The 11,299-nt window shown below is 51.7% G+C and overlaps 1 protein-coding gene across 1 annotated transcript; it reads left to right on the forward strand.

The window, feature by feature from the left end:
• Positions 1-1,978: 1,978 nt before the first annotated feature.
• LOC311328926 (apoptotic chromatin condensation inducer in the nucleus-like) lies at positions 1,979-10,442 on the forward strand (the record flags this gene model as incomplete). The annotated part of the gene is made up of 10 exons (XM_084462821.1): positions 1,979-2,099; positions 3,010-3,152; positions 3,774-3,920; positions 4,671-4,884; positions 5,803-5,948; positions 6,402-6,509; positions 6,909-7,016; positions 7,335-7,656; positions 7,935-8,035; positions 8,783-10,442. Coding segments are annotated over 10 exons (1,743 nt in total), but the record flags the coding sequence as incomplete, so codon positions are not given.
• Between the last annotated feature and the right edge of the window lie 857 nt (positions 10,443-11,299).

Below are 11,299 nucleotides of genomic sequence, written 5' to 3' on the forward strand. Positions count from 1 at the left end.
TGGTATTTCAATGTTTTTTTCCATTGATTAGAAAGCGTAACGTTATGTCTGTTGTGTTTACTTCTGCTCATGTCGTTGAGAGAGTCGGCCGGTTGTCCTTTTTTACCAGCTTGTCAGCCAGTTCTGTTTGATTTGGCTTCTGTTTTTCTAACCTCTGCTGATGCTGTCAGAGACAGACGCAGCAGGGGGTGATCTAACTGTGGATGATGTTTAAATCCCCATTGATTGCTTTGTTACAAAGGTGCTCACACCTCTTCCATTGCCCCTAATGGTACCGGCATACTTCCTCTGCCACTACTACTACTACTACCACTACTACTACCACTACTACTGCTACCGCTGCTGCCGCGCCTGTGCCCCAGTCAGGCCCCAGGCACACCGTCCAGGCTGCCCTGCCGAGCGTAGCTGTTGATTGGACTGCTCGACCAGAGATCTGAGAGAGAGGGGGTGGGGTCGGTCGCCAAGGCCCGCCCACCTCGCGGTGTGAGAGAGCAGGACCTCTCGAAAGTCTCCGACACCCAAGCTCAAAGCTACTGAAGGGTTTCCATGTTTGGGGCCCTTCTGGACTTTGTGTGTTCTCACTAGATATGGGCCATGGAGGAGCGCTGGTCAGAGGACTGTGATACCGGACTGTCGTACGGAAAGCCGGTCTGCGCGATACATATTGGACTGAACCCTTTTTTTCTGAGGGAAAGGACATTTCTGGGATTGTGACACCATTTCCTGGGCCTGTTGACTCTGTTGGACTCTCACGACCAATCAGATGGCAGAGTTTGGTACGTTCCAACGGGGCGACCCCTAGCGACCAGATTTCTGCTGCTCTTTTGGGGGCTCAGCCTGGATCAAAGCCATCCCGACTTTAATGGCTTCCGGTGGGAAGGACTGTTTCACGACATCCGTTGCCCCATCTCCATATAACCTCTGGACAGTAGCAGGGCCCAGACGCCCTAGAGAGATTCTGCTCTTCTGAAACCTGGACTAAGGCCTCAGATCTGGACTAACCTGGCCCAGAGCATTGTCAAGCCCCACTTCCAAACGAACTACAGAACCCATCCTGCCAGCCAGCTAGCAGATATCCACCCCAAACATCTCGACCTCCTTTGATTGGACCCTTGTTGCCTAGATACAGTACATGCAGGCGCGATTGGGCCATTTCCAAGCCAGTAAGGATCAGGTGTCAGTGGTACCAGGGAATAAGTAGTACTTTTCTCAATGTTATTCTCTACCCAGAAATATCTAGACAATGCTTAGTTTCAGTCAGGAGTCCTCCTCTTAGCGTTAAATGGGGGAACTGCCTACAATATTTACGTATTTGTCAAGTGTAGTCTGTGTTTCCACATTCATGGATACTGCAGTTTTGATTTTAAATGGTTTAACCATTCAATATTCCTGTGGAATGTGACGGACTAGCCTGATTGATAGGCCACTTTCCAAGTGATCCACATAGCCAGTAAAGCTACACTATTTGGGTGTTATTGTGATATGAATGATTTAGTTCTGAAGAATAGAAACTGCAGTATTTCCATCAGGTTTACTACCAGTGTGTGTGTGTGTGTGTGTGTGTGTGTGTGTGTGTTAGAGAGAGAGAGACTGCTACTCCATCATCAAACAACCTATTTCATTATCTGGCCATCGTCTGCTGGAGCATGAGGCCTGTTTGGTGGCATGCAGTAGTCCTGTTCCCACTAGGGTGGCACAATTCCGGGAATATTAAAAAAAGCCCAACGGGAATTAATGGGAATAAACTGGAAAACAGAATTACGCAAATCCATCAACTCCATAACTACGTTTGTGAATATTCCTGGAATTTTGTAACCCCAGTTCCTTCACTCGTCCACTTCATAGCCGACCTCAGCCACACTGAGGTGGAAGATGGACCTGGAGTGGCAATCTCTCTCTCCCAGTCTCCCCCTTTTCTCACCCTGTCTCTCTTTATACTCCTCTTCCTCCCTTCCACCTGTACTTGACCCCTGTGTGACCCCTGACCCCCGCTCCACCTCCGCCCCTCACCGCCGCCCCTCTGCCCCGGGGTTGTTCTTCTCTCCTGTTACAGAGCCTGACGCCCAGGGCCTTCACCGCCCGCAGGGTCTCCCTCAGCAGTGAGTACGCCTCAACACTACCTCACACAACGCCTCAACATCTCTGAACACTACCTCACACATCTCTGAACACTACCTCACACATCTCTGAACACTACCTCACACATCTCTGAACACTACCTCACACATCTCTGAACACTACCTCACACATCTCTGAACACTACCTCACACATCTCTGAACACTACCTCACACATCTCTGAACACTACCTCACACATCTCTGAACACTACCTCACACATCTCTGAACACTACCTCAACACCTCTGAACACTACCTCACACATCTCTGAACACTACCTCACACATCTCTGAACACTACCTCACACATCTCTGAACACTACCTCACACAGCACCTCACTATCTCTACACAGCACCTCAACATCTCTACACAGCACCTCACTATCTCTACACAGCACCTCAACATCTCTACACAGCACCTCACTATCTCTACACAGCACCTCAACATCTCTACACAGCACCTCACTATCTCTACACAGCACCTCACTATCTCTACACAGCACCTCACTATCTCTACACAGCACCTCAACATCTCTACACAGCACCTCAACATCTCTACCCAGCACCTCAACATCTCTACACAGCACCTCAACATCTCTACACAGCACCTCACTATCTCTATATACAATACCTCACTATCTCTACACAGCACCTCACTATCTCTACACAGCACCTCACTATCTCTGTTCACACCACCTCACACACCACCTCCGCTTTTTCCTTTGTTTGTGTATAAACCTTTTATGGTTTTGTTTGTTTATTTATATACTGTGTCCCGACACTACTGCATGTTCCAAGCTGCTCTGCCTGTTTGATTAGGGATCTTGCCGAGCGTGTGTGTTTGCGTGCGTCTTTTGAGGCCACGTCTCAACCCCCCCTCCATCCCCCCCACAGGCAGTAAGACCTCCCCGGCCGCAGGCGTGGCGGAGGGCGAGGCGGAGTCCGGCGGCGCGGCGGGGAGGAAGAGGAGGTGGGGCTCCAGCACGGCCGTCACCACCAAGAAGCTCTCCATCAGCATCACCACCGACTCTCTGAAGGTACGGGACACACACACACACACACACACACACACACACACCGTCCATCAGCATCACCACCGACTCTCTGAAGGTACGGCCTCGGCGCCACGGCACGCGCCTTCTTACCTTTTCATCATTTCGCCTGCGCTTTTTAACCAAGGCGACTTGCGATGAGCACATTCTGTCCAGAGGAAGTGAACCGAATGTACGTCCCAGTCGTCAGTGACTCTGTAAGAACTAGGAGCCACCGGCGGTCGCAGTGCTAGAGAAAGGAAGAGCACAAGTAGCCATGTCTCTCCTATGATGTTTTTAGCCTCTCTTACTCTGAAAATTTAATTTAATGTGATTTATTGCTTTATAAATGTTCTTAGCCGTTAGACAAACATACTCCAGGAGCTTGCTCGATCGCCTTGTTGAGAGGGGTCAGGGAAGAATTTTTATAGCTCACTTATCTGGCCCCCGGGTGATTACTGTTTTTTTGCTTCCCTCTGGAATATGTAGGGGTGGGTCGTATGCCCACCTCCCTTGTTCTCTGTAAAGCGCATTGTGTTGCCTCTGGGTATGAAATGCGCTATACAAATATAGCTTTGATTGATTGATTGATTGAAGTCCAATCTCTGTTCCTCTCGCCTCCCCAAGTCCCTGATCCCAGACATCCGGCCCGGGGCAGGCCAGGAGGCGGTGGTGGACCTGCACCCAGAGGAGGTCCACCTCTCTGGGGAAGAGGATGACCAGGACAGGGAGCGCCCCGACCAGGACCTGAAGATCAGGAGGACCGTCACACAGGTCAGCCTGCAGCTACACGTAGTGGACAGTAGGGCTGGGTGTCGAGTCAAATTTCAAGAATCGATTCGATTCCGATTCACAAGGTTCAGAATCGATTATCACGATTCGATTCGATTCAATATCGATTCGGTTAGTGTTACTAAAACCAGTTTTTTTTTTTTGCTGTAACCTTAATTACATGACTGCCTAGTTATGCAACACATCAATACTAGGGCTGGGTATCGATACTGATTTACAAAAGTAATGAATATTCATCTCTAAATTGTAATTAGATTACTGATTACGCTCTCTGAAAAATCGGATTACTACTTACTTTAATTTTGAGGTACTTTCTAAAGCCAGATCATTCCTTACCCGAATCATGGAAGTGCTGATCTAGGATCAGTTTTGCATATTAGATCATAACAGATACAAAAAAAATCTAACGCATCTTGCCCCTGATGACATAAACAGTCAGTTCAGCCACGACTGCAGAGACCACATGCGAATCAACCACATGAAAGGGAGCAGGCCCACCCCTAATTAACTAGTAATCCCATCTGTATTAGGTCAATAACTGTAATCTGATTACTGAAAAACGAAAATGTAATCCCTTACATTACAAGTTACCAAAAAGTAATGTGATTACAGTAGTCCGTTACTTTGTAATCGGCTACTCCCAACACTGGTGGACAGAGACTGTGTCCTCGCTGTATCCCTAAATCAACCTCCTCACAACGTCACGCCGGCGACGCCCCCTCTCTCTCCCAGGTGGTCCCGTCCGAGAGCCAGGAGAACGGGCAGAAGGAGACGAAGAGGAGCAGACGTGAGGAAGAGGAGGAGGAGGAGGAGAGGGACGACGGAGGAGAGGTGAAGAGGGACAGGGAGAAGAGGAGGAGTCACGAGGAGAAGATGAACAGCTCGTTCCCGGGCGCCACGGAAAAGCAGCCGCCGTCTCCCGGCGGTCACGACATGGACATCACAGGTGACACGTCAACGACGAGCGGAGGACAACTTTGTTGTCTTTCAAACAAGACGTTGAGACTCCCAACGGTTGATGAATCAGATGTGTCCATCTTCTGTAATGGCAGATCTGTTACTATACTTTTATATGTAGCTCTTGTTGGAAATGAAAATGGTCCCACAATAATAATACACTAGTATAACATTACATTAGTCATTTAGCAGACGCTTTTATCCAAAGCGACTTATAATTATTGCATTTAACGTAGGTAGGTAGTCTGTACTACTACTCACCAGAACTCACAAGTGCATCTCCTTTCTAAACAAGTGACTAATGCCGGTTTCACACTACAGGATATTTAAAATCCTAACCAATTTCTAAATCGGGTTACATCACGCACATAAGGAGAATCTTAACAGATATTCTTCTTGCGCATCTCAAACAAGCACACACAGCAAGATTTGAAAATAACGGCTCATCGCACACTACAGGATCTTATCGTGCCCGAGGGAGCAACGAACCACTGGTCTCGCCGTCTCACTTGTGAAGTCGGGACGTAATAATCTTAAATATCAAACATGTTTGATATTATTGGGGCCGCCCCGATGGGTCTGCGAGCCGATCGGGAGGTATAAGATTGGATCTGTAAACCCCTCACATTACAAGATCATCTGGGCCGATCATCGGCCCCGACCAACGTTCCAGACCAGATTTCTCATCCGATTGTCGGGAGGGGTGAATCAGGGATAAATCAGCCCAAAAATCCTGTAGTCTGAGCCCGGCATAAGAGCGTAATCTAGTGCTGAAGCCAACGTGGCAAGAGTAGCAGAATGTACCAGAAGGCCTCCATCTCAGGGCTTGGGGTGATTCCCAGTTGACCTGCCGGTTCTCTGCCCCTCCCAGTGACCCCTGACCTCTGCTCTGTCCTCTGCCCCCCAGTGACCCCCGGCGACACCCTGATCCGACGCTCCATCAGCCAGCAGAAGTCGGGCGTGTCCGTCACCATCGACGACCCCGTCCGCGCAGCTAAGCAACCGTCTCCACCCCGGGGAAAAATGTCCAGCATTGTCCACGTGTCCAATCTGGTGAGAGCACACACACACACACACACACACACAGCTCTGTTGTACCTATCTATCAAGGGTAGCTCAACCTGGAATAGCCTACCTGTCTCTCAAAGAGAAAGCCCCACCCTCTTCACTTTTAAAGACAACCAGAAATGTGAACACTAGCCTCTAATGTCCAAGTGTGTTCTCTGCCCATGTATTGTAGTTCGTTTTACTTTGTCTTAATGTTGTTATTGTGATCATTTATTTGTGTTACATTATGGAGAATTAGACTACTGTTTCTATGTCTGGGACTAGGGATGGAATATAGCCTTGTGCTAAATCCGGCTTCTTTACACTGTCGCGTATAGATGTTTTTAATGCGTCCATTTCATGTATCTGTGCTCAGCAAAATGCATTGCCCCCTCAAAATAAACAAACAAACAAAGCAAGTTTAGTAAAGGTTTGTGTGCGTCCCGTGCTGCTCGGCAGGTGCGTCCGTTCACGCTGGGTCAGCTGAAAGAGCTGCTGGGCCGGACAGGCTCCCTGCAGGACCACGGCTTCTGGATCGACAAGATCAAGTCTCACTGCTACGTCACCGTACGTACCTCACACACACACACACACACACACACACACACAGATGACGACTCCCGCTGGGTCTCAGTGGGTTCTGTCTGGTCCGTGTCTGGTCCGTGTCTGATCCGTCTCTGATCCGTGTCTGGTCCGTGTCTGGTCTGTCGCTGATCCGTGTCTGGCCCGTCTCTGGCCCGTCTCTGGCCCGTGTCTGATCCGTGTCTGGTCGTGTCTGGTCCTCACGGTCCGTGTCTGGTCGTGTCTGGTCCTCACGGTCCGTGTCTGGTCGTGTCTGGTCCTCACGGTCCGTGTCTGGTCGTGTCTGGTCCTCACGGTCCGTGTCTGGTCGTGTCTGGTCCTCACGGTCCGTGTCTGGTCGTGTCTGGTCCTCACGGTCCTGTCTGTCCTCTCCCTGTGTTCCAGTACTCCAGCCCAGAGGAGGCTCTGGCCACGCGAGCAGCCCTGCATGGGGTGAAGTGGCCCCAGAGCAACCCCAAGTTCCTCTCTGTGGACTTCAGCCAGCAGGAGGAGGTGAGGACCACAGTCTGACAGTCCCCTGGGAAACGCCCTCTCTGTGTTGTAATTAGTGCCACAAAAGGCCGGGAATATTCACAAACTTCCCCAAATTCCTGATGGGAATTTACGGGAATTAACAGGAATAAGATGGAAATTTATGAGAATTAATGGGAATACATTGTTTTCCTGTTTATTCCCGTTAATTAAAATTCCCGTGGGACGTTTGTGAATATTCCCGGAATTTTGCAGCCCTAGTTGTAATGCAGTCCTGCCGTGTGTGTGCGTGCGTGTGTGTGTGTGTGTGTGTGTGTGTGTGTGTGTGTGTGGTTGTAGCTGGACTTCCACCGGGGCCTGGCCACCGAGGAGAAGCCCGGCGAGGAGCCGGCGGCGCCGGGGGGGCGGGGCGTCCGCGGGGGCGTCGCCGGGCCCCTCCCCCCTCCTCTCCTGGCAGAGCGGGACCAGTGGGCGGAGCGCGAGCGAGAGATGGAGCGTCGGGAGAGGGCGCGGGCGGAGCGCGAGTGGGACAGGGACAAGGTGCGCGAGTTCGGGAAGCCCGGCGAGGAGCGAGGCGAGGGGGGGCCGCGGAGGTCGCGCTCCAGGGAGAGGAGGCGCAAGGAGAGAGGGAAGAGCAAGGAGAAGAAGACGGACAAAAAGGGTGAGGGTTGATGGAGGGTTGATGGAGGGGGGATGATGAGGGAGGGATGATGAGGGAGGAATGATGAGGGAGGGATGATGGAGGAGGGATGATGAGGGAGGGATGATGGAGGAGGAATGATGGAGGAGGAATGATGGAGGAGGAATGATGGAGGAGGGATGATGGAGGAGGGATGATGGAGGAGGGATGATGGACGGATGATGGAGGAGGGATGGCAGGGATGTTTTGTTGACGTGTTGTTTATTTGTGAATTCTGGGTGTGTGTGTTTTTTTCCCAGAGAAATTGTCAGAAGAGCCCCCGGCCAAGATGCTGGATGATCTGTTCTGCAAAACCAAAGCAGCTCCCTGTATATACTGGCTCCCTCTCACAGACGAGCAGGTGGGGGTCTCTCTCTCTCTTCTCTCTCTCTCTGTTCTCTCTCTCTCTGTTCTCTCTCTCTCTGTTCTCTCTCTCTCTCTCTCTCTCTCTCTCTCTCTCTCTCTTGTTCTCTCTCTCTGTCTCCCCCCTCTTTCTCTCTCTCCCTCTCTCAAGTCAAGAAGCATTATTGTCATGACCTTTGATAACAAACCATGTTGCCAAAGCAGAAAGACATTAATATAGTGAAATAACCAATAAACAAATCTCCCTTCCTCTCTCCCTCTCTCTCTCCCTCCCTCCCTCCCTCTCTGTCTCCCTCTCCCTCCCTCCCTCTCTCCCTACCTCTCTCCCTCCCTCTCTCTCCCTCTCTCCCTCTCTCTCTCCCTCTCTCTCTCCCTCCCTCCCTCCCTCCCTCTCTCTCTCCCTCCCTCCCTCCCTCCCTCCCTCCCTCTCTCTCTCCCTCTCCCTCCCTTCCTCCCTCTCCCCCTCTCCCTCTCCCTCTCCCTCTCCCTCTCCCTCTCCCTCTCCCCCTCCCTCTCCCTCTCTCCCTCTCCCTCTCCCTCTCCCTCTCCCTCTCCCTCTCCCTCTCCCTCTCCCTCTCCCTCTCCCTCTCCCTCTCCCTCTCCCTCTCCCGCTCCCTCTCCCGCTCCCGCTCCCGCTCCCGCTCCCGCTCTCGCTCCCGCTCTCGCTCCCTCTCTCGCTCTCGCTCTCCCTCCCTCTCTCGCTCTCCCTCCCTCTCTCTCTCTCTCTCTCCCTCCCTCTCTCCAGTTCCTCCAGAGGGAGGCTGCCAAGGCGGAGCGTATTAAGGAGAGAGAGAGGATCCGCAAGGAGCTCCAGGAGGAGGAGAACAAGAAGAGGGAGGAGGAGCGCAAGGAGCGGATGAAGGCGGGGGGCGCGGCGGGGGGCGAGCGGGGGGAGGGGGACAGGGAGAGGGAGCGCAACAGAGGCAGGGACGGGGACAGGGACGGGGACAAACGCAGGGAAGCGGGCTACCGCAGACCGGGGGGCGGCGGGGGGGGAGGAGGGGGAGGAGGAGGAGGGGGAGGGGGCCGGCGCTCACGCAGTCGCAGTGACCCCCCGCCCCGAGACAGGCGACGCTAGGCGGGGTCAGCAGCCGTGGCTGGAACTGTCTTAAAGAACCCCCCCCCCCTCACCCCAACCCCCCCCCCCCCCCCCCCTCATCCCAGCCCGCCCTTCTCACTACATGTACTTTGTTACAACTAAGGCCCCCCCTCAGAGGACCAACCGATGTAGTCGCCATCTTCCAGACGGTCACTTTTTTGTAAAGCACACACGCATATACATACAGGTATACACACACACACACACACACACACACACACACACACAGGGACCATCATTTTAGCAGTGTTCGCTCCCAGAGTGCCCTACGTGTTGGAAGTTTATTTTTCTTCATTTGCGTTCGTGTTTTCTCGTGAAATTTCTTCTTCTTTTTTTGCGGGAGTGGGTTCTGTCAGCTTGATGGAACAGCAGTACCCCCACCCTGGTTCCTTTCTCTGTGCAGAACCAGTGATTTCCCAGCTGGTTCCTGAGCGGGGTGGGGGGGGGGGATCCTCTGCTGTGCCCTGCCCCACCCCCCCATAGCCAAGGCCCCGCCTACAAACGGCCTCTTTAGTCGTCGCCACGCTTGACTGGAAACGGTTGGATGTCTATTAGCAAAGATGGCCGACGTTCCATGTAGGCCATCTGAGAGCTTGATGGGAGGGGGGGGTGTTGTAACTGTTCTGCTTAGACCTATCCACTTGTCTCAGATCTGCGGGCCGATGTAGGGCTGCTGTTAATGGACGTGTCCTCGCTCCTGCTCGGGGCGCGGCCGGTCTCGCCGTGTCTTACGTTCCTTCTGTCCGTTTAGTTTGTGGGACGGAACCTTCGTTTCCCCGCGGAAGATCTTTCACGAGCCGTGGAACCACGCGGGTTCCTCTGGGGGTTCCTCTGCTGTGGAACCACGCGGGTTCCTCTGGGGGTTCCTCTGCTGTGGAACCACGCAGGTTCCTCTGGGGGTTCCTCTGCTGTGGAACCACGCGGGTTCCTCTGGGGGTTCCTCTGCTGTGGAACCACGCGGGTTCCTCTGGGGGTTCCTCTGCTGTGGAACCACGCGGGTTCCTCTGGGGGTTCCTCTGCTGTGGAACCACGCAGGTTCCTCTGGGGGTTCCTCTGCTGTGGAACCACGCGGGTTCCTCTGCCGTCCTGAGATATTTTCTTCCTTCTTCCATGTATCCCACAAGCCTCCTCTTCTGTTCTCGCTGTGCCCTCGGTGCAGTCAAGAGAGGGTATGCATATTATAAATCTCTCGCACGATGGTTTTAATATTGTTTTTTAATAATCATTATTTTATCGTTTTAGTATAAAAGCTTAATTTGTTCTCGTTTTTTATTTTAATTTTTTGTTTACGCCTGTAAGTGGTGAATGTACAAATAATAAAAAGTCAAGTTTGAAAAATTAAGTTTTCGTTGTTGTTTTTTTCAGGCACCGGACACATTTTTGTTGCAGAAAGCAGTCATATTTATCACTGTCCTAGATTCCTTGACAACAAGGCTTTAAATGCAAAATAAGTTTAAAAAGTTACCTCAACTGTGTAATTCCAGAGTGAAATCTTGAAGGCTCTGATTGAGCAGGTGTTTCCATGGTGAAGTCACCTGTCTGAACCGGAAGACAGGAAGTCCTCCCGGAACAGAGGGGGGCATGAGTTCTTGGCTGCGTTCCGAATCGCATACTACCCTACTATATAGTATGCCAAAACAGGATGTAGTATGTCCCAATACATAGTATGCCACATAGATATGAACATATGAGGTGTATATGTCTATGGTATGCCACATGCAGTATGGCAAAATACCAGGATGTCCTACTACATCCGGTCGTATTTTGCATTATGCAAGCCAGCAGGCTTTTCTGGCTATATTCTGACCCACAATCCTGTGCGCATGTGCGAGACGAGACAGCTGTAGATGAATGACGCGTTATGGACAGCGACGGATGTGGGCACATTTCAAGGCGCAATGTTATGACAAGGTAGTATGTCTCAATTGGATGCCTACTGCTTGCAAAGTACGTACTTTCTAAGGGCAGCTGTAGTAGGTACTGCTAGTAAGAAGTAGAAGTATGCGATTCGGAACGCAGCCCAAGTTTTGAAATGGGTTTTCTAGTAAGTTCCAGGATGGGAGAAGTACACTGAAAATAGGATGCAGTTACACCAGTTTGCCACAAGGGGACAGAAATGTTCCAATGGTCCCAAATCCCTCCTGGCAGAGCCCATGATGACCT

Source organism: Borostomias antarcticus (assembly GCF_949987555.1).
Source record: "Borostomias antarcticus genome assembly, contig: scaffold_810, whole genome shotgun sequence".
Classification (NCBI taxonomy): domain Eukaryota; kingdom Metazoa; phylum Chordata; class Actinopteri; order Stomiiformes; family Stomiidae; genus Borostomias; species Borostomias antarcticus.